The sequence below is a fragment of the Pseudophryne corroboree genome, chromosome 9 (assembly GCF_028390025.1).
Source record: "Pseudophryne corroboree isolate aPseCor3 chromosome 9, aPseCor3.hap2, whole genome shotgun sequence".
NCBI lineage: Eukaryota > Metazoa > Chordata > Amphibia > Anura > Myobatrachidae > Pseudophryne > Pseudophryne corroboree.
The window spans coordinates 341,239,619-341,264,095 of NC_086452.1; the positions used below are offsets into that span (position 1 = coordinate 341,239,619).

A 24,477-nucleotide genomic window follows, 5' to 3' on the forward strand; every position below is an offset into this window, starting at 1 on the left:
CGGAATGGATTCGACCTGGGCTATTCAATGACATCTCAATTCGACTTTTAAAAAAGTCGAATTGAGATGCGGGAGAGGGGGGGACGAGACGGTGGAGAACAGCGCTACAGCAGCGGCTATATAGCCGCTGCTCTCCCCCGTCTCTCCTCTCCCAGTCCCTGCATCACAGCCGCTGCTGACGGCAGCGTCCACCCGGCTCCAGCAAGCGAGCTGCGAGCGGCTGCTGTGACATGCTCTAGCGCTGCTCACCCCGTCCCTGCCTCTGCTCTCCCCGTCCCCGCCTCTGCTCTCCCACGTCCCTGCGCCTCGGCTCTCCAGTCTGCGGCGCTGCTCTCCCCATCTCAGTTCGATTTTTTTGAAGTCGAATTAAGATGGTCGAAAAGGGGGCCAAAACCCTGTCTTCGACACAAGCGCGTGGATCGGCAGCTATTCCGCCAATCCACATGCTTTTCGACAAGTCAAATTCCTCGACTTATCGAAAAATTTGGGGTTTGATTGAATAGGTTGGAACCCCTTACGACCTAAAAAAGTCGAAGACTGCCGTCTTTTCGACAGACGCCAGCTTTCGACTTCAATTGAATATACCCCTAAGTGCCTATTTAGTCATTAGCGGGTGTCTCAGTGATTCTGGCCAAGTGTTGGGCATTACTGTTGGCATATTACTAAGAATCACCGCTGCTGCTGTACGAGTTCCTGGCCATTAGTTCTGTTGATGACTTATCACTCGCCATTACTTTGGTATATTGCTAAGCATTATTGCTCCTGCTGTACATATTGCTTGGCATACTGCTACTATGGAGATACTACAGGATAGTAGTTGCTGATCTACTTAGTGCTGATAATGCTGTCTGCATATTCACAAGTGTCCTAGTAAAAATGAACAGTGCTGGGAGATTATTGTATCATCATCTACTGTATCACAATCAGCTGCAGCTGCAATATCATTAATAGGAGGGCCTCAAAATCTATCAGTCCACCATTGATCTAGACTAGTAATTGGATTTAGGGGATACTTTCATGTATTGCTACAGCTAAATCATATGCAAAATTCGATGATTAAATCTGAACTGGAGTGCAAAAAACAAGTAGCAAAGTGAGAGGGGATATACAGTAGTTATGTGACCGCCGGTCACAATACCTCCCCCTACATCCCGCATCCTCACAATGCCGACCAACAGAGACTATTCCCGCAAGGGGCTTGTTGCTCTCGCTACCCCCACCCCACCTTCACGACGGCATTCCGTTGCTGGGATCCCGGTGGAGGTATGCTGGCCGGTCACGCATACCACACCCAAGAGAGAGATATGTTACATTGGGATGGTATCGGGATCTCTGCAGTCAGAATACTGACAGTGGCATTCCGACACGCAGGATCCTGACACTTATTAGGTAAGTGTTCTAACCCTAACCCCCTACCCCTCTAACCCTCCCTGCAACCTGACCCTACCCCTCCCCAGAGGTGCCTAACCCTAACCCTCCCTCCCCGCAGCCCAAACCTAACCCTCCCACCTTCTTTGTGCCTAAACTTAACCATCCCTATCCACAGCCTAACCCTAACCCTCCCCCTGCAGCCTAACCTTCCACCCCTCGCAGCCTGATCCTAACCAACCCCGGCATACGTACGATCGGAATGCTGGCAGTCGGGATTCCAGGGGCGGCATTGTGATCCACATTGGAATCCCAACGTCAATCTTCTAACCAGTGTTGGGATTCCGGCTTCAGCATTCCTACTGCCGGTATGCTGACCGGATGCCGTTACATCATCTTGTTCAGTTTGCTTGCGTAGCTCCTTTTTTGCACAGTGTTTGTCCAGAAAACATTTTATTACTACACTGATTGCATGGAGAGTTAAAAGTGTAGTGTGTGTTGTAGTACTGAAATACAATCATTTACCTTTCTTTACAATCTCCTTCAGATTTCTCCGTGGAACTGGTGGAGGAGCTGAGATCATCCTCTGACAACTGATGTACAGAATTTAGCTTTTTCTGTGTTAACAGAAATACATTTTGGTTATTATACAGAAGAAATATAGTAGGCACAATGTGACCAATTCTCAAAGACTTCCACTGAGACAGGTTAAATTATTCATAAGGTAGCATTGTATTAGGTTACCAAAATACTGCTTATTTTTGCTCATCCACCATATAAGTGCAGTGTTTTACCTATCATAAAGGAAGTGAAAATGCAAGCAGCCAATTTGCGGATAATTAAGCGTGTCCCTTATATTTAAAAAGGCAAACCTTATGTGAACTAAAAATGAATACTACAGTATATCACTGCACGATAAACATTCTCTGTGAGTCTGCTGTTACCAGAGGTTTTTATGAAAATCTGAGAATTAGGTATACTGTACATTCCCTTGGGATACAACCATCATTATGGACTTTTGTATTTTTCCCCTTTTTTTTTTTTCTTCTTTATTGGCGGTGCTTGTTCAAACAAAAAGTAAACAAGTTTCAACAGTCATAGTGACACTAAATAATAAAAAATAAGAAAAAATACCCAACATGGCTAAACAACAAAGTCAGTTGGAATAAAGTAGTGTCATATCTCAAGGAGATAAAAAGCACACACATGCCATTATTATACAAAATAAAAAAACAGTGTGCATCATCATACTTTGACTGGTACTAGTACATTGTAATATACATATGTAACCAGTGGGGTTAATGTTGAAATTCATGTGACCCTTGTCCCACATTGATCTAAGGCTACTGTCATAGGCAGCTCCGGAGTACAAGAAGGGGCTGGAACTTGCCCATCCGGCGCTGTGGACGGGTTCCTTCAGCTGCGCTGTCAGAGGCTGGTGGCGGACAGCTGGTGCGGACAGGTGGCAGGCAGCGGGGAGATCTGCAGACAGGAGGGTTGACTGAGCAGCGGGGTGAGCTGTTCTGTATGGGTGTTGTGGAGCTCTGGCAACTCTGGGCGCTGCTATGTTGGGTTGGTCATATGACAATATGGACCAATCCAGGGGCAGGTGCTACAGCTTGTTCCGGTGGCCAATCACAGTCGAGCCCAGGGTATTTCTGGGTCTCGTTTTGAGCACACAGACGCAAGTGTAATGTCTTCAACAGCTAGTCTGAATGCTAGTGCTCTATGCTCCCAGTAACTTGAGTATTTCTCTTAGCAACCTGGTTCCTGTACATTCTTCAGCTCTTCAACGCTCCCCGGAGCTCCTGTCATCTCGTCTTAGCATCCATCCTGCTTCTGTAACCATCTCGCCACAGCACCTATCTTGCTGCCATCCAAGCCTACCTGCGAACTCCCAGTACCTCCGAGGATCACGGTGTACCGGCTTCTGTCCCATAACCGCCAGTCGAGCGCACACCTCGCAGCTCCATCCTCTTCATTCCTCAACTCACACTATCACTCCTGAGTGTCGACACACTTCATGCGAAGGAACTTTATTCAACCAGCCCGCTTCCAACTCGGAGAGTCCGCTTCTCAACCTAAACCCAGTACGGATTCACCAGCTTCAGCTAGTAAAATCTTGACAGGTTGCACTGGCCTCATGGATTCGGCCTGAGATCAGGGACTCAGTACGAACCTCTTGCAAACTAATGGTACTCGTCTTGAGGGTCTGGAAGCAACTCAGCAACAGTTAACCAAATGTCAAGAGATGTCTTTACGCCAAGACTCATTTCAGACTTTGCTGGATAGAATAAATCCCTCTGTTCGGAATGAACCATCGGTCAGCCAAGTCGTTTCTCCTCCAATGGTTTGCCCTCCAACGTACTTGCGACTGCCGACTCCCAACAAGTTCGATGGTAACTCCAAATTGTGTAGTGGCTTTTTAAATCAGTGCGATGTGCACTTTACTCTGCAGCCAGCTAACTTCCCTTCTCCTAAAACAAAAGTAGCCTATATTATCTCCCTGCTGACTGGGCAAGCCTTGGAAAGGGTTTTCCCCCTGTGGTAGAGGGAGGATCCTATCTTAAACGACCATGCCAGATTCATAGCCACGTTCCGGAAATTTTTCGATGAACCCGGCAAAATCTCTTCATCTCCACTTAGATCATGCATCTCTGCCAAAGTAATAGAACCGTGAGGCAATATGTCATTCAATTTCAAATGCTCGCTTCTGAGCTCCAGTGGAACGGGGAGGCTCTTATATCAGCTTTTTGGAATGGATTGTCTGAACGCTTGAAAGATGATTTGGCAACCCGAGATCTTCCCACGAAATTGGACAAACTAATTTCCCTAGGTAACAAGGTAGATTTAAGGTTTCGAGAACGTCAGCTATACGAGGATATAGCCTTTATCCTAAATAGGATAGGGAATGCAATACTATTCAGGTTGAACTCGATGGACTACTAGTCTTTTTTCAACCTCACCTACTATGTTACTATGTCAGGACGAAAAGAACCAAGGCGAATGCTTTTGGCCATGCTCTATCCCACCTCCACCGCCCATTCCACTGGCTTCCGATTCCACAGTAGAACCTATGCAAATTAATCGGGCCCATTCAATACCTGAGGAATGGTTGAAGCGCCGTCGAGAGTATCTGTCTATGTATTGCAGGGATTCTGGTCATCTCGTAGCCCATCTGTCCCCGGAGGCCGGGAAACTTCCGCTCTTAGCCGGTCAAGGAGAAGCCAGGTTAGAAGTGATTTCTCATACTCCAATGAATTCCGAATCAGAGATTCTTGGCTCATTAGAATTATTATGTGAGACCTTATCTGTTCCCTCTCTTTTAGATTCCGGAGCCGGAGGAAATTTCATTTCTGCCGAGTTAGTTCAGAAGTACCAAATACCTACCCGGACTCTAGCCCAGGATATCTTCCTCGCGGCCATTGACGAATAGCCGACGGAATAGTCACATATCAAACATCACCCCTTCAAGTTCGTGTTGGTGTGCTTCATAAAGAGCAATTTGAGTTTTTATTTATTTCCAAAGGCCTCTCAAGGGATAGTGTTAGGCCTCCCCTTGCTTAGGAAACACAATCCCAAAACTGACTGGGCGACCATGCAAATCCTCTCTTGGGTCGAATCCTGTTTTTCATCTTGTCTTTCTATCCAACACCCTACTACCTCATAGGCTCTGGGACTGTCCGATCGAATTGTTACCATGGAAGAAGCCGCCGCGGGGTCAAACCTATCCTTTGTCGGTACCGGAGATCAAATCAATGTCTGAATATATACAGGAAAATGTGGGTTCATTCATCTATATACCTCTCCAGCTGGAGCTGGATTTTTCTTAGTAAAGAAGAAGGACAGGGGCCTACATCCTTGCATAGATTACAGAGGGTTGAACGAGATTACAATTAAGAATCGCTATCCGTTACCCTTCAAGTCAAAGGATCCACTGAAGCGGGCGCTCAATATCCACTACGGACTAGGAGAAAAGGAATTACCGGTAGGTATTAAATTCCTATTTTCTCTTACGTCCTAGTGGATACTGGGGTTCAGTACTTTAGTACCATGGGGAAGTTCCAAAGCTCCCAAACGGGTGGGAAAGTGCTGAGACCCCTGTAAAACCGCCTGACCAAACTGAAGGTCATCCATGGCCAAGGAATCGAATCTATAGAATTTAACAAATGTGTTCGAACCAGACCAAGTCGCAGCTCGGCACAATTGCAGGGCCGACACACCCCGGGCAGTCGCCCAGGAAGATCCCACCGACCTCGTCGAGTGGACCTGAATAGACATCGGCAAGGGCAGAGCCGCCGAAGTATAGGCCTGGTGAACGATCAACCTGAGCCAGCGAGCAATAGATTACTTAGAAGCCGGTCGACCAATCTTGGAGGCATCATAAAGGACAAACAGCGAGTCAGATTTCCGATGATAGGCCGTCCTTTTGACATAAATCTTCAGAGCCCTGCCCACATCCAAGGACTCAGGACCAATGGAAGCGTCAGACAATACTGGAACCACAATAGGCTGATCCACATGAAAAGCTGACACCACTTTTGGCAAAAACTGAGGACAAGTCCGAAGTTCCGCCCTGTCTTCATGAAATATCAAATAAGGGCTCTTACAGGATAAGGCCCCCAATTCAGATACACGTCTGGCAGACGCCAATGCCAATAACATCACAGTCTTCCAGATGAGAAAATGTTAATTCCACCCTATGCAAGGGTTCAAACCAGTCAGACTGGAGAAAAGACAGAACCACATTGAGGTCCCACGGAGCCGTGGGAGATACAAAGGGCGGTTGAATATAGAAACTCCCTTTAGGAAAGTCTGTACTTCTGGCAACAAGGCAAGTTGCTTCTGGAAGAAAATATAGAGCGCAGAAATCTGGACTTAGATGGAGCCTAACCGTAGGCCCGTATCCATTCCCGCTTGCAGGAAAAGTAGAAAACGACCAATTCTAAATTCCACGGGAGAAACCTTTCTACCTTTTTCCAGCTACGATGATAATGTTTTGACGTAACCATCTTCCTGGCCTGAATCATGGTGGAAATAACCCGGGAGGGAAGACCTTTTCTTGCCAGACTCTCCTTCTCAACTTCAAAGCCGCCAAATGTAGCCTCTGTAAGTCTGGATAGGCGAACGGACCTTGTTGAAGAAGATCCTTTTGAAATGGTAGAGGCCAAGGATCCTCCAGAGCTAAGATTAGGAGGTCTGAGTACCACACCCGTCGAGGCCAATCCGGGGCAATTAGAATTGCTTGAACACTTTCCCTTCTTAGTCTTTTTAGAACCCTTGGGATTAGCAGCAGTGGAGGGAACAGGTACACAAACTGGAACGTCCAAGGTGTTGTCAGCGCGTCCACTGCTACAGCCTGCGGATCCCTTGTTCTGGAACAGTAACGGCCTAGCTTCTTGTTGAAACGAGAAGCCATCAGATCTATCTGCAGACAGCCCCACCGGTGAATTAACTGTTGAAACACCTGGGGATGTAGGCCCCATTCCCCGGATGGAGGTCGTGCCTGCTGAGGAAGTCTGCTTCCCAGTTGTCCACTCTCGGAATGAATATGGCTGAGATGGCCCTTGCATTGGCCTCCGCCCAGAGGAGGATTTTTGACACCTCTCGGATCGCTGCTCTGCTTCTTGTTCCCCCTTGTCGGTTTATGTACGCCACCGCCGTGGCGTTGTCCGATTGAACCTGGATCGCCCGGCCCTTCAGTAGATGAGAAGCCTGCAGAAGAGAATTGTAAATTGCCCTGAGTTCCAGGATGTTTATCGGCAGAGCCGATCATATCCCTTGGAACTGGGCCCTTTGGGTCACAGCCCACCAACCCCGGAGGCTTGCATCCGTTGTGAGTAGAATCCACGAGTGGATATTGAAACTCCTGCCTTCTACCAGGTGAGGAACTTGTAGCCACCAAATAGAGAAATCCGGGCTTTTGGAGATAAGGTCACTTCCTGATGCATGTGAAGGCGAGATCCCGACCATTTGTCCAGTAGATCTAGCTGAAATGGCCGGGCATGAAATCTGCCATATTGGACTGCCTCGTAAGCAGCAACCATCCTGCCCAGCAAGCGTATGCAAAGATGTATGGACACCTTGCAAGGACGGAGCACTGAGCGGACCATAGCCTGGATAGCCAAGGCCTTGTCCATCGGAAGAAAAACCTTTTGAGAGACTGTATCCAATATCATTCCCAGGAACTGAAGACATTGGGTCGGTTCTGGGTGAGATTTCTGGAAATTCAGGATCCACCCATGATCCGTAAGCAGGCGAGTTGTTAAATTGATCCTGTGTAATAGACGCTCCCTGGACTTAGCCTTTATCAGGAGATCGTCCAAGTAAGGGACTATGTTGACTCCCATCACACGCAGTTGCAGCATCATCTCCGCCATGACCTTGGTGAAGACCCTTGGAGATGTGGACAGGCCAAAGACAAGGCCTGAAACTGGAAATAGTTGTCCAATATGGCGAACCTGAGGTAAACCTGATGAGGGGACCACACAGGAATGTGTAGGTAAGAATCCTTGACATCTAGAGATACCAGGAATTCCCCCTCCTCCAGACCGGACACCACTGCCCGCAGGGATTCCATCCTGAATTTGAACACCTGCAGATATGGGTTTAGAGACTTCAGATTTAAGATGGGTCGCACCGAACCGTCTGGTTTTGGAACGACAAAAAGACTGAAGTAAAAACCCATTTTGTGTAATGGAGGCGGTATCAGAATTACCACTCCCGTCTGCAAAAGTCTTTGAATAGCCTCTTGCAAGGTAACTTTTGCTGCGGGTAAAGCTGGTAAGCCCGACTTGAAGAATCTGTGAGGAGGGAGTGCTTGAAATTCCAGCCGGTATCCATGGGAAATGAGATCCCTCACCCAAGAATCCCGGCAGGAGTTCGCCCACACATGGGCGAAGTGTTGAAGGTGAGCATCCACCTGAAATTCGCCTTGCCGCTGGGGCCAACAGTCACGTGAAGGGCTTAGCGGCAGGGGATCCAGTGGTCTGTTCCAGGAAGGCAGCAGCTGCAGGTTTACGGGACTTACCACAGGATCCCCTCGGAGTGGTGGAGACGCCCTGGCCCCTGCTTCTGAACCTTGCCACACGAAAGGACTGCAAGGAGGGTCCTGTGTAAAAACGTCTAGCAGGTGGCGCAGCCGATGGCAGATAGGTAGACTTACCCGCCATTGCCTGAGAGATCCATTTATTTAATTTGCCTCCAAACAAGGCATCACCTGTAAAGGGAAGATTTTCTACACCCTTTTTGGAATCAGCGTCCGCTGACCAATGACGTAACCACAGAGCTCTGCGTGCCGAAACAGCCATAACAGTAGTGCGGCCATTTATCTTACAAAGTTCCTTTACAGCTACGCTCATAAAATTAGCAGCATCCTGTATGTGTTGCAACAGAGTAATGACCTCATCACGGGGCAGAGAGTCTAAACCATCAATAACAGAATCAGACCACTTAACCACGCCCTGGAAATCCATCCACAAACTATTGTGGGGCGCTGTGCTACGCCCGCTGTCGTATAAACTGCCTTTAGCATAGTCTCAATTTTACGATCAGCAGGCTCTTTAAGGGATATAGCCCCTGGTATCGGCAGCACCAATTTCTTAGACAGTCTGACACAGATGTGGCGACTGACAGGGGGTTTTCCCCTACCTTCCTGTCCTCAGCTGGGAGTGGAAAAGTAGTTAAAAACCTCTGAGGAATTTTCAATTTTTTTATCAGGGTTTAACCAAGCCTCCCTGGCCAGGGAGTTTAATTCTTTAGACACGAAAAGTTGCTGATGTCTTTGGTCGAACATTAAAGTACAACTCCTCATCTGGTTCTGTCTCCTGATCTGGTATGTGAAGGACCTCTCTTACAGCAAATATGAGAGCCTCCACCCCAGGGGACAGAGAGCTGTCCATATCCATATCATCATCATCCACATCAGGCTGATCAGAATCATACTGGAGCACCTGTGTCAGTGAGCGTTTATGTGAAACCACTAGAGGGGGCTGAGAAGCCTTCTTGGTATCTGCTGCTTTAGCCACACAATCAATAGAGTGCTTTAACACCTGTCTCTCCTTCCTAGCTGCAGCTAATTCTGAATTTACATTCTGAATCATGCTTTTAAAACTATCTAGCCAGTCAGGTGCCTGTGAACTGTGTCCATGTGGAGATAAGGAACATTGTTCACACATGAGTGACAGCGCTGAAGATGGGGTAAGTTACAAGCAGCACACATAACCATGTCAACAGACATCTTACACAACTGTAATACAGCGCAGCCCACTGACTAACACCTTCACACAGACCCCAGAGAGCCCCTGGAGTGACACTGAGGAGCGGATACCAGCACACAGAACACAGCAGCACAATGTGGTGAAGAATGTGTATGACCTGATAGTAGTGCAGCGGCGCTACTGCTGGCGTGCTTCCCCCTTTCTATGACCCCCTGGTACCAGTTCTACAGTCTGTAGCAGCGTGGGTCCTGGAGGAGCAGCGTGCATGCAGCCTTGAAGATCTGCAGCAGCAGGAAATGGCACCTTCCCGCTGCTGGCCCCGCTCTGGAAAGCCCCGCCCCTTGTAATGGTGCGCGGTCCCTATTACAGTTTATACTGGCTACTTATAAAACAGTAGGATATGCGTTTTACAGTACACACAAAGCCTTGAGACAGTGAGCACTGCTGGGCAACAGCACTGAGACAGTTTGTCCGCGGCGGGCACCGCAGCTCCGGGCCCGTGACTGCTGCGTGACTTGCCGCCAAAACTGCACCGGGGACTCGCTAACCGGGACCCCGGTGTAACACTCACCGCTACTTGTAACTTCGCTATATAGCCGCTGCTGTAGCGCTGCTCTCCCGGTCTGCCCGCGGCTCTCCCCCGTCTCTCTGCATTCCCCCATCCCCGCATCACAGCCGCCGCTCACTGTAGTGTCCACCCGTCTCCAGCAAGCGAGGTATCGCTTGCTGGAGCCGGGTGGACGCTGCTGTGAGCGGAGGCTGTGACACATCCTCCAGCGCTGCTCTCCATCTGCCCGCGGCTATCCTGGTCTCTGCTCCCGCATCTCACTTTGACTTTTTTTAAAGTCGAATTGAGATGGTCGAAAAGGGGGCCAAAACAGCGTTTTCAACACAAGCACGTGGATCGGCAGCTATTCTGCCGATCCACGTGCTTTTCGACAAGTCGAATTTCTCGACTTGTCGAATAATATGGGGTTAGATTCAATAGGTCGGAACCCCTTCCGACCTAAAAAAGTCGAAAACTGCCATCTTTTCGTCAGACGGCAGCTTTAAACTTCAATTGAATATACCCCATAGTTTGCCATGTACCCGGCCACTTAATTAGGAGGTATAGTTTAGTTTTCCACTTCACCCTTATAGGTAGATATACAAGGTAGATATCTCCTATAGTTGGTACAGGCTGTAGTATTGACATCCCAACACGTTTAGTCCGCTACGGGACTTCATCAGGGGTACCAATCAAACAGTATCTTTAATGGGTACTAGGTGATCTTAAATCTCGTTATATCAAGCACCGTTTGAATTGAAGGGAGGATACACATGCTGTTGCAATTGGAATATTAATTGTTGGATGTTTTTCACCTCTCAACTACAAAAAAACACACTGGTAACCCTTAGTGGTAAGGTGAAATCGGCTTTATTAAAGCAATCTTGGAAAATCAGCGCTTGATATAACGAGATTTAACATCACCTAGTACCCATTAAAGATACTGTTCAGCTTTATTAAAGCCATCTTGGAAAATCAGCGCTTTAATATATACCTATAAGGGTGAAGTGGAAAACTAAACTATACCTCCTAATTAAGTGGTAGGGTACATGACAAATTATATATTGTACATTCAATTTTATGCAACAATTATGTCTTTTAAATTATGTGAATTTTTATATTGTATACCAAGAATAAACACTCAGGTATGAAATTATTGTTTTTATGTGAGTGACATTATAGCAAATAGGGAGTATAATTCCATAGGGATTACCCTTTTATACAAATTGAGGGATTACCCTGATAACACTTTAGTAGCGCACCTTAGGTAAAAATGTTACACATACACACACAGAGTACAGTGCATCCGGTAAGAATTCACAGCGCTTCACATTTTGTTAGGTTACAGCCTTATTACACAATGGAATAAATTAATTTTTCCCCTCAAAATTCTACACACAATACCCCATAATGACAACATGAAAAAAGGTTTTTTTTTGCAAATTTATTAAAAATATAAAACTAAGAAATCACTTGTACATAAGTATTCACAGCCTTTGCCATGAAGCTCAAAATTGAGCTCAGGTGCATCCTGTTTCCACTGATAATCCTTGAGATGTTTCTACATCTTAATTGGAGTCCACCTGTGGTAAATTCAGTTGATTGGACATGATTTGGAAAGGCACACACCTGTCTATATAAGGTCCCACACTTGACAGTGCATGTCTGAGCACAAACCAAGCATGAAGTCAAAGGAATTGTCTGTAGACTTCCGAGACAGGATTGTCTCGAGGCACAAATCTGGGGAAGGGTACAGAAAAATATCTGCTGCTTTGAAGGTCCCAATGAGCAGTGGCCTCCATCATCCGTAAATGTATGTTTCACTTTTGATTGAAGTACAAGGTCAATACATACCCTCCAACATGACCCGGCCCACTAGGTACAAAATGCTCTGTTTCTGGACATCCCTCTTAAGTTATTATTACCATCACTTGTGAAGAAACAGCTTTCTTATCATTTAACTAGTTCAACACAGGTGATGGAAATCATAAATTAAGAGGGAAGTCCAGGAACAGAGCATTTTGTACCTAGTGGGGCGGGTCATGTTGGAGGGTCTGTCAATAGAGATAAAAATCCATATGGACCTAGACTAACAGTAAGGAGTTCTGGCTAACTATACAAATACAGTCATATTTTTGTTATTGTACTAACAAGTTTCTATGATGGTGCTAGTAAGCCTGCGTGCACAGCTCACAATTTACTAATACCTGTATAGTCATTACTGGACTATTTTTCCCAATAATGTCTTTAGCTTTTTCTAGAACACTTCTGTCAGTCTTTACAAGACGTGGTAGGGACTGCATGAATTACTTCTATAACACAAGCCATATTGAAACTTTCTAATCAACTGGCAGTAATATCTTAGTTTAGCTCTTTTTGCTGCCACATCAGCAGAAACATTAGGTAAACCTACTTAGTTCGGTACTCCAGCCTAATACAACCTGCAAACCTCCTTGGGTTCAATAATTAGCTGTTATTTAAAAGAATATGAAGAATATACAAATAGTGCAAGTGATACCTTGAATGTGGTAATTGGGAAATTGAGAGGAGACTTAGTGCACAGCTTTTGACATAAAATGATAGAGTGACAGGTTTAGGGGCAGCACGGACAGTGTAATGGTTAGCATTACTGCCTCACAGCACTGAGGTCATGGGTTCGAATCCCACCATGGATCTAACTGTGTGGAGTTCGTATATTCTCCCTGTGCTTGCGTGGGTTTCCTCCAGGTGCTCCAGTTTCCTCCCACAACCTAAAAATATGCTGGTAGGTTAATTGGCTCCCAACAAAAATTAACCGTAGCGCAGTGCTGCAAGTATGGCAGTACGGCGTACCTGTAAGAAAATCCCAGCAGGTACGCCGTACCGCCAACTTGCAGACACCGGGTGTTGGAGAGAGGAGAGCGCAGCATGCGCCTCTCCTGCCTGCGAGTCCCCAGAGTCTGGCAGCGGCGGCGTGCACTGAGCCGGTTCGTGAGCCAATCAGAGCTCGCGGACCGGCAGCCAATCAGGAGCCGCTGCAGCTGAACTGCGAGCCCTGATTGGCTCGCGAACCGGCACCAGTTCAGGAGACCGGACTGAGGGCAGGAGAGGGACAGGAGAAGCTCGTGCTACGCTCTCCTCTCCTCAGCAGCAGAAGATAGTGCCAGCCCCAGGCAGCAGCAACAACAACGGTGAGTTGCACTGCTGGGGCATATCTGGCACTCTGGGGGCATGTATATCTGGCACTGTAAGGGGCATGTGTATCTGGCACTGTGGGGGCATGTGTATCTGGCACTGTGGGGGCATGTGTGTATCTGGCACTGTGGAGGCATGTGTGTATCTGGCACAGTGGGGGCATATGTCTATATGGCGCAGTGGGGGCATATGTCTATATGGCGCAGTGGGGGTATGTGTGTATCTGACACTCTGGGGCAATGTGTTTCTGGCACTGTGGGGACATATTTGGAACTACTTGGGACATTTGTGCATCTGGCACCGTGGGGCATTTGTGCATCTGGCACTGTAGGAGCATATCTAGCACGGTGGGGGCGTATCTGGCACTGTGGGGGCATATGTGTATCTGGCACTATTGGTGTCATAAGTGTATCTGGCCCACCCATATGTGTATCACGCCCCCATTTTCATTGGCCACGCCCCGTGTGGCTTTTGGACACACCCATTTTTCGACACACGTGCACACAGTAGCTATAAGACATTTTTTCTACTTCCACCACTGCCCTAGCATGAATGTGTCTGTGTGTACACGTGGCAGGGTATACATTTTATAAGATCCACTGGGGCAGGGACTGATGTGAATGGACAAATATTCTCTCTGTAAAGCGCTGTGGAATATGTGTGCGCTATGTAAATAACGGGTAATAAATAATAATAACAAAAATAATAATTATTACTGCTTCTAACATTTTAGTTCAGACATTTTTTTATTTGTAGACCTAGCTATTGAATATGGTTGATTTGGCAAGGCAATTGAAAAAGGGAAGGTGCTTTGCTCACATATGAAAATAGAGAAACAGTGGCAGTGGTATTTATTCACTTACCAAGTAACTATAATGAGTGAAAGTTTGCTTACGTGCCCATTTCTGTACAGCTTCACCCCAAACCTTATGCCATAGGTGGGTTTTTTGTTACAGAGATTTCAATTACGCAGCCTCATTCACAAATTTGATCAGATCAGGATATTCCTTACCAATAATATAATAATGCTCAGATTAATTTTCTGAAACTAGCACTCACCCCACGCTCACTTGGCAATGACTGATTGACAGGACATATTTCCTGAGCTCTGTGAACTTCAGCAGAACCTCTTCTGACAGACGGTGCTTGTGTAATAAACAAAAAAAACATATGAGTAAGCTACATTTTCATTGTTCTACAAAGTATTTGTATTGTCTCAGCACGGCATTAACAGAATAAATCTTTTACCTGCATCCCCATAATTATACTACACATACTCCTGGTTACAAATCTCCGCCTTTACACACCACATAGATTTCTGACTTCCCGGTATAAAGTAAAGTCACCTTTGGACAACAACAGATATCAGGTCTGTATAATGGAGATACAACAGATCTGAAAGTTATACTATAATATTAAATGCTAATTAACTGGGGTATCATTACCCAGTTCAGGTGGATCTGGATCCGTCTTGTGTTTAATCCTTTCCCCTTTTTGAGATGGGCCTTTTTAAGACAAACCATTTAGTCGGCACAAGGTGCACATTGCTGAAACATTACAGGCTTTACAAGGAATATTAGTAAAATAGTGGGCGCTGGTTAATCACAGAAATCTGTATTATGTAAATTAATTAATTAACCAACTAGTACATCTGCCCCCACACTGTGGTACTGGAAGCCCACTACATATCAGAACCTCTATAATGGGAGTGCTTATACCAGGCTGCCTGTTTAAATGTAGTAAAAATATTTATTAAACCAACAATGAGTCTTCAATAAAAACACATAAAATGTAAGTAGAAGCAATGGATATACAGGTGGGCAACATATACAATGAATATGCAATTTAGCACATACAGTGTCCTGCTATGCCATAAGATGGGTGGTCTTCAGGTTGCCGGCGGCCGGGCTCCCGACGACCACCATACCGGCGCTGGAATCCCGACCGCCGCCATACTGACAACTTTTCTCCCTCTTGGGGGTCCATGACCCCCCTGGAGGGAGAATATATAGCGTGGCGAGCGCAGCGAGCCCGCAAGGGGCTAATTTGCGCTCACCCAGCTGGCGGTATGCTGGCAGTTGGGATTCCGGCGCCGGTATGCTGGTCGCCAGGAGCCTGACCGCCGGCAACACATACTACACCCCCTTAAGATAATGTCTGCAGACTTGTTGTTCAGTAAAAATAAGATTTTACTCACCAGTAAATCTATTTCTCGTAGTCCGTAGTGGATGCTGGGAACTCCGTAAGGACCATGGGGAATAGCGGCTCCGCAGGAGACTGGGCACAACTAAGAAAGATTTAGGACTACCTGGTGTGCACTGGCTCCTCCCTCTATGCCCCTCCTCCAGACCTCAGTTAGGAAACTGTGCCCGGAAGATCTGACACAATAAGGAAAGGATTTGAAATCCCGGGTAAGACTCATACCAGCCACACCAATCACACCGTACAACTCGTGATACTATACCCAGTTAACAGTATGAAAAACAACTGAGCCTCACGAACAGAAGGCTCATAACAATAACCCTTTAGTTAGGCAATAACTATATACAAGTATTGCAGACAATCCGCACTTGGGATGGGCGCCAGCATCCACTACGGACTACTAGATTTACCGGTGAGTAAAATCTTATTTTCTCTGACGTCCTAGTGGATGCTGGGAACTCCGTAAGGACCATGGGGATTATACCAAAGCTCCCAAACGGGCGGGAGAGTGCGGATGACTCTGCAGCACCGAATGAGCAAACTCAAGGTCCTCCTCAGCCAGGGTATCAAACTTGTAGAATCTTGCAAAAGTGTTTGAACCCGACCAAGTAGCAGCTCTGCAAAGTTGTAAAGCCGAGACCCCTCGGGCAGCCGCCCAAGAAGAGCCCACTTTCCTCGTGGAATGGGCTTTTACCGATTTAGGATGCGGCAGTCCAGCCGCAGAATGTGCAAGTTGAATCGTGCTACAGATCCAGCGAGCAATAGTCTGCTTAGAAGCAGGAGCACCCAGCTTGTTGGGTGCATACAGGATAAACAGCGAGTCAGTTTTGCTGACTTCAGCCGTCCTGGAAACATATATTTTCAGGGCCCTGACTACGTCCAGCAACTTAAAGTCCTCCAAGTCCCGAGTAGCCGCAGGCACCACAATAGGTTGGTTCACATGAAACGCTGATACCACCTTAGGAAGGAATTGGGAACGACTCCTCAATTCCGCCCTATCCGTATGAAAATCAGATAAGGGCTTTTACATGACAAAGCCGCCAATTCTGATACACGCCTGGCCGACGCCAGGGCCAACAGCATGACCACTTTCCACGTGAGGTATTTTAGCTCCACGGTCTTAAGTGGCTCAAACCAATGCGACTTTAGGAAATCCAACACCACGTTGAGATCCCACGGTGCCACTGGAGGCACAAACGGGGGCTGAATATGCAGCACTCCTTTAACAAAAGTCTGAACTTCAGGCAGTGAAGCCAGTTCTTTTTGGAAGAAAATGGACAGAGCCGAAATCTGGACCTTAATGGAGCCCAATTTTAGGCCCATAGTCACTCCTGACTGCAGGAAGTGCAGAAAACGACCCAGTTGAAATTCCTCCGTTGGGGCCTTCCTGGCCTCACACCACGCAACATATTTCCGCCATATGCGGTGATAATGGTTTGCGGTCACCTCTTTCCTAGCTTTAATCAGTGTAGGAATAACTTCCTCCGGAATGCCTTTTTCTTTTAGGATCCGGTGTTCAACCGCCATGCCGTCAAACGCAGTCGCGGTAAGTCTTGGAACAGACAGGGCCCCTGCAGCAGCAGGTCCTGTCTGAGCGGCAGAGGCCAAGGGTCCTCTGATAACATCTCTTGAAGTTCCGGGTACCAGGATCTTCTTGGCCAATCCGGAACCACTAGTATAGTTCTTACTCCTCTTCTTCTTATTATTCTCAGTACCTTGGGTATGAGAAGTAGAGGAGGGAACACATAAACCGACTGGTACACCCACGGTGTCACTAGAGCGTCCACAGCTATCGCCTGAGGGTCCCTTGACCTGGCGCAATATCTTTTCAACTTTTTGTTGAGGCGGGACGCCATCATGTCCACCTGTGGTCTTTCCCAACGGTTTACCAGCATTTTGAAGACTTCTGGATGAAGTCCCCACTCTCCCGGGTGGAGGTCGTGTCTGCTGAGGAAGTCTGCTTCCCAGTTGTCCACTCCCGGAATGAACACTGCTGACAGTGCTAACACGTGATTTTCCGCCCATCGGAGAATCCTTGTGGCTTCTGCCATCGACATCCTGCTTCTTGTGCCGCCCTGTCGGTTTACATGGGCGACCGCCGTGATGTTGTCTGACTGGATCAGCACCGGCTGGTGTTGAAGCAGGGGTCTTGCCTGTCTTAGGGCATTGTAAATGGCCCTTAGTTCCAGAATATTTATGTGTAGGGAAGTCTCCTGACTTGACCATTGTCCTTGAAAGTTTCTTCCCTGCGTGACTGCCCCCCAACCTCGAAGGCTGGCATCCGTGGTCACCAGGACCCAGTCCTGTATGCCGAATCTGCGGCCCTCTAGAAGATGAGCACTCTGCAGCCACCACAGCAGCGACACCCTGGCCCTTGGAGACAGGGTTATCAGCCGATGCATCTGAAGATGCGATCCGGACCACTTGTGAAAGATCCTTGCATGGAACCTTCCGAATGGAATTGCTTCGTAAGAAGCCACCATTTTTCCCAGGACTCGCGTGCAGTGGTGCACCGACACCTGTTTTGGTTTTAGGAGGTCTCTGACTAGAGATGACAACTCCTTGGCCTTCTCCTCCGGGAGAAACACTTTTTTCTGTTCTGTGTCGAGAACCATCCCCAGGAACAGTAGACGCGTTGTAGGAACCAGCTGCGACTTCGGAATGTTCAGGATCCAGCCGTGCTGTTGCAGCACTGCCCGAGCCAGTGCTACTCCGATCAACAACTGTTCCCTGGACCTCGCCTTTATAAGGAGATCGTCCAAGTACGGGATAATTATAACTCCCTTTTTTCGAAGGAGTATCATCATCTCTGCCATTACCTTGGTAAATACCCTCGGTGCCGTGGACAGACCAAACGGCAACGTCTGGAATTGGTAATGACAGTCCTGTACCACAAATCTGAGGTACTCCTGGTGAGGGGGGTAAATGGGTAAATGGGGGCAGGTAAGCATCCTTGATGTCCAGTGATACCATGTAATCCCTTTCGTCCAGGCTTGCAATAACCGCCCTGAGCGATTCCTTCGTATATAAGTGTTCAAGGATTTCAAATTTAGGATGGGTCTCACCGAACCGTCCGGTTTCGGTACCACAAACATTGTGGAATAGTAACCCCGTCCTTGTTGAAGGAGGGGTACCTTGACTATCACCTGCTGCGAATACAGCTTGTGAATTGCCTCCAGCACTGCCTCCCTGTCTGAGGGAGCTGTCGGCAAGGCAGATTTGAGGAAACGGCGAGGGGGAGACGTCTCAAACTCCAGCTTGTACCCCTGAGATACTACCTGTAGAATCCAGGGATCCACCCGTGAGCGAGCCCACTGGTCGCTGAAGTACTTGAGACGGGCCCCCACCAGCCCTAGCGTCATGCGGCGGACTTAGAGGAAGCGGGGGAGGACTTTTGTTCCTGGGAACTGGCTGTATGCCGCAGCTTTTTCCCTCTACCTCTGCCTCTGGGCAGAAAGGACGCGCCTTTAACCCGCTTGCCTTTCTGGGACCGAAAGGACTGTACCTGATAATACGGTGCTTTCTTCGGCTGTGAGGGAACATGGGGTAAAAATGTCGATTTCCCAGCTGTAGCTGTGGAAACGAGGTCCGAGAGACCATCCCCAAACAACTCCTCACCCTTGTAAGGCAAAACTTCCATGTGCCTTTTAGAATCAGCATCACCTGTCCACTGCCGAGTCCACAATCCTCTCCTGGCAGAAATGGACATTGCGTTTATTTTAGATGCCAGCCGGCAAATATCCCTCTGTGCATCTCTCATGTATAAGACTGCGTCTTTAATATGCTCTATGGTTAGCAATATAGTGTCCCTGTCTAAGGTATCAATGTTATCTGACAGGGAATCTGACCACGCAGCTGCAGCACTGCACATCCATGCTGAAGCAATAGCTGGTCTCAGTATAATACCTGAGTGTGTATATACAGACTTCAGGATAGCCTCCTGCTTTCTATCTGCAGGCTCCTTTAGGGCGGCCGTGTCCGGAGACAGTAGTGCCACCTTTTTTGACAGACGTGTGAGCGCTTTATCCACCCTAGGGGATGACTCCCAACGTGACCTATCCTCTGGCGGGAAAGGGTACGCCATTAGTAACCTTTAGAAATTACCAGTTTCTTATCGGGGGAAACCCACGCTTCTTCACACACTTCATTTAATTCATCAGATGGGGGAAAAACCACTGGAAGCTTTTTCTCCCCAAACATAATACCCTTTTTTGTGGTACCTGGGGTAATATCTGAAATGTGCAACACATTTTTCATTGCCGTAATCATATAACGGGTGGCTCTATTGGAATGTACACTAGTCTCATCGTCGTCGACACTGGAGTCAGTATCCGTGTCGACATCTGTGTCTGCCATCTGAGGTAGTGGGCGTTTTAGGGCCCCTGATGGCTTTTGAGACGCCTGGGCAGGCACAGGCTGAGAAGCCGGCTGTCCCACATCTGCTATGTCGTCAAACCTTTTATGTAAGGAGCTGACACTGTCGCGTAATTCCTTCCACATGTCCATCCACTCAGGTGTCGACCCCGCAGGGGGTGACATCACATTTACCGGCATCTGCTCCGCCTCCACATAAGCCTCCTCATCAAACATGTCGACACAGCCGTACAGACACACCGCACACACACAGGGAATGCTCTGACTGAGGACAGGACCCCACAAAGTCCTTTGGGGAGACAGAGAGAGAGTATGCCAGCACACACCAGAGCGCTATATATACAGGGATTCACACTACCCACAGTGATTTTTCCCCTATAGCTGCTGATATTACACAGATTGCGCCTAAATTTAGTGCCCCCCCTCTCTTTTTTACCCTATGTAGTCTGGAAACTGCAGGGGAGAGCCTGGGGAGCGTCCTTCCAGCGGAACTGTGAGGGAAAATGGCGCCAGTGTGCTGAGGGAGATAGCCCCGCCCCTTTTCCGGCGGACTTCTCCCGCTTTTTTATATGTATATCTGGCAGGGGATTTTACACATATATAGTCTTAATGACTATATTATGTGTTTATTTTGCCAGCAAGGTACTATTATTGCAGCCCAGGGCGCCCCCCCCCCAGCGCCCTGCACCCATCAGTGACCGGAGTGTGTGGTGTGCATCGGGAGCAATGGCGCACAGCTGCAGTGCTGTGCGCTACCTTGATGAAGACCGAAGTCTTCTGCCGCCGATTTCCAGGAACGTCTTCTTGCTTCTGGCTCTGTAAGGGGGAAGGCGGCGCGGCTCCGGGACCGGACGACCGAGGCTGGGCCTGTGTTCGATCCCTCTGGAGCTAATGGTGTCCAGTAGCCTAGAAGCCCAAGCTAGCTGCAAGCAGGTAAGTTCGCTTCTCTCCCCTTAGTCCCTCGTAGCAGTGAGTCTGTTGCCAGCAGATCTCACTGAAAATAAAAAACCTAAATGATACTTTCTTTTCTAGGAGCTCAGGAGAGCCCCTAGTGTGCATCCAGCTCGGCCAGGCACAAAATTCTAACTGAGGTCTGGAGGAGGGGCATAGAGGGAGGAGCCAGTGCACACCAGGTAGTCCTAAATCTATCTTAGTTGTGCCCAGTCTCCTGCGGAGCCGCTATTCCCCATGGTCCTTACGGAGTTCCCAGCATCCACTAGGACGTCAGAGAAATATTAATAAGTAAATTATGTATGGTAGCGACTTAAATAATTACTGGTCCTTTTACAGCTGTACAGTCCTTGGTTAAATTCAGACTTTGGACTTAATATTCCATGAACAGATGTGCGCTACTGCCCCAGAGTAGGTTACCTAGCAGTTGACTAAATGGACTGGTGGTGCTGTACACCGTCGTCACTGTGTGTGTTCCGGCATTGTTATGTTGACGGGTGTCAGGATTCCGGCATCTGTATTCTGGCTGCCGGGATCCCAACAGCCGGCATCTTGACCGGATCCCCTCTGGTATAAGCGATCCCTCTACAGGCTTTGGTGGACCCATTGAATTGGGGCACGATGCCAAGCCCTCAAATAGCTGACAGTACTTTACTTAAACCTTAATTTTAAATTGTGTTTGAAATTTTTCTTTATGCCCAAAAGGCTAATAAGTACCAACAGAGAACACTCTAAGAATGATTGAGCTCTTTCCATCGATTGCCATAACATACGATAGCACAATAACAGCCACCCCTAAATACCACAAGACAGAAAACATAAGGCAGTGGCTTGCCTGATGGCCACACAGAACAGTAACACAGAAAATGAACCTCTGAAAACAAAGTCATAATCTGCAAAGGCAATTGCACAGGACCATTTCATAATCTTGTTTATGCACCATGGTTACAACTATATACAATACAAACCAGTGGCAGTCACACTAAATAGCAATAGTTCATACTAGGAAGAATAATTACTAAAGGTCAATTTTTATTCATCTAAATCAATGTTGTATTTCCAGGACTAAAACACACATTTGATAACATTTAAAAATGAATATCAAAAATCATGTTAGTAAAATGTGTTCATCAAATTGAAATTGATAAATCGACCTTTAGTAAATATACCCCTATGTCTTGTTTTGAAACCATTATGATCCAACCTAGATATAGGACGGGCAAAGCTTTGTCCGACTGGATTTTCCAGCAGTCCCTATTGGCATTTTCAACAATCCCGATCAGATGCACACTTGAATCGCTGCTCTTTTGGGGGGCATACACTATGCAGTATATATGCACAAATAGTTGAAACCACTCATCTACTATCAAGATAAGTGCTTCAGGTAAACTATGGACAGACTAAATAACAGCCCCAACAATAAAAGAAGATAATGACTGAAGCCACAGTAACACTGGATACCAGGATGTAGCTAGTTATCATTAAAGCCATTTCTCTGAATCTGAGGAACACTAGGGTTAAGTGCACAGAAGCTGGGAATTTAAAAGGGTTAACTTTATTCTCTAAGCTCTTCCACTCAACCACCCTTCCCCGGTTTCCAAGATACAAATGTCCAAAAGAACAGGATGCAGAGTTTTTCTAATCTTAGAAATTGGCTACAGAATCTCTCAACCTCAATAGGGGTTTCAGAATACTAGTGATAACGGTATCGAGGCTAACCTTTCTGGCTTCATGTGTCATTAAACTTATAGTCATTAGTGGTGTTTGTCATAAGTGGAGGGCCTTGTAGCAAGAATGATAAACCTGTATATGTATATATAGCTTCTATATCATGTCACGTCATGTATATAATATACTGCTCTGTTCAGTAATAAGGCAAACATCAAAACATGAACAAGTGCAAAACGTGAAAGAATTGTGATATGTGCAGCTAGGATTGTGGTCTCCGCTATTCCCGAAAATGGGTGTGGGTGGCAGTGGCCATTCTAAATTTGGACAGTGCTTTCTCTCTCCAGTGCCGTGCCAAAATGTTACCAGCGCCAGTTTAAAACAACATCAGCAACCCATCTGTACCGGGGATGCAGTTAAAAATAGGATTTTGGTACTTACCGGTAAAGCCTTTTCTTGGACTGCATAGGGGATACTGGTGAAATGGTTTACTGTGGGGTATAGATGGGGTCCTATGAAGCTGATGCACTTTAAATTTCTCAGTGATGGTGTGTGCTGGCTCCTCCCCACTATGCCCCTCCTACAACCAGTCTAGAATACTGTGCCCGAAGAGACGGAGCAAATTTGGAGAGGAGAAGAAAGATAATAGAAAAGGTAAAAGAAAGAACCCAACTATATATCTTAGAACATATAAACAAAATCTCAGACACATTCAATCACTGAAGTTTGCAGGAAAAAAAAAAAAAAAAAAAAACCCCAGCACGGGCGAGCGCCCAATATCCCCTATGGACTCCAAGAAAAAGATTTACCAGTAAGTACTAAAATCCCATTTTCTCTGTCCTCCAAAGGGGATACTGGTGGAATGGTTTACTGCGGGGACGTCCCGAAGCTGTTATCCCGGGTGGGAACATGCTGTACTGCCTGTAACACGGAATGTGCAAATTGAGAGTCCTCCAATGCCAGTGTGTCAAACTGATAAAGCTTAACAAAGGTGTTGGATCCGAACAACGTAGCTGCACGGCATAACTGCAGTACAGAGACTCCTCGAGCTGCCGCGCAAGAAGACCCAACCGAGCGTGTAGAGTGGGCCCTAACTGAGAGAAGTAACGGTAAGGAAGCCTTTAAGTAAGCCTGTTGGATGGTGACCTTAATCCACCTGGCAATCGTCTGTTTCGAGGCAGGAAGACTTCTTTTAGTAGCATCAAACAGGATAAAAAGGGAATCCATATTTCTAATATCCCTGGTACAGTGTACATAGGAGGTCATTCCGAGTTGTTCGCTCGTTGCCGATTTTCGTTATATTGCGATTAGTCGCTTACTGCGCATGCGCAAGGTTCACAGAGCGCATGCGGTTAGTTATTTTACACAAAAGTTAGGTATTTTACTCACGGCATAACAAGGATTTTTCATCGTTCTGGTGATCGTAGTGTGATTGACAGGAAGTGGGTGTTTCTGGGCGGAAACTGGCCGTTTTCTGGGCGTGTGTGGAAAAACGCTGGCGTTTCTGGGAAAAACGCGGGAGTGTCTGAAGAAACGGGGGAGTGTCTGGGCGAACGCTGGGTGTGTTTGTGACGTCAAACCAGGAACGAAACTGACTGAACTGATCGCAATGGCTGAGTAAGTCTGGAGCTACTCAGAAACTGCTAAGAAATTTCTATTCGCAATTCTGCGAATCTTTCGTTCGCAATTCTGCTAAGCTAAGATACACTCCCAGAGGGCGGCGGCCTAGCCTGTGCAATGCTGCTAAAAGCAGCTAGCGAGCGAACAACTCGGAATGAGGGCCATAGATCTTGAGAACCCGTACTACATCTAATGTGACCGGTGCCACAGCAGGATTTGTAATTTGTAATCTGGAACCACAATTGGTTGATTGATATGAAAAGCGGACACCACCTTTGGAAGGAAAGACCGCTTGGCGCGAAGTTCCGTCCTGTCAGGGTGGAAAATTAAATAGGGTGACTTGCATGACAACGC

The 24,477-nt window shown here is 47.2% G+C and overlaps 1 protein-coding gene across 1 annotated transcript in view; it reads right to left on the reverse strand.

The window, feature by feature from the left end:
- The window catches only part of NEK4 (NIMA related kinase 4), a 171,422-nt gene that overhangs the window by 34,230 nt on the left and 112,715 nt on the right, over positions 1–24,477 (reverse strand). Inside the window, exons 12-13 of the mRNA XM_063940618.1 lie at positions 14,368–14,453; positions 1,894–1,985 (exon numbers count right to left, since the gene is read on the reverse strand). Coding sequence (XP_063796688.1) covers positions 1,894–1,985; positions 14,368–14,453 — 178 coding nt within the window. The remainder of the gene's footprint in view (positions 1–1,893; positions 1,986–14,367; positions 14,454–24,477) is intronic.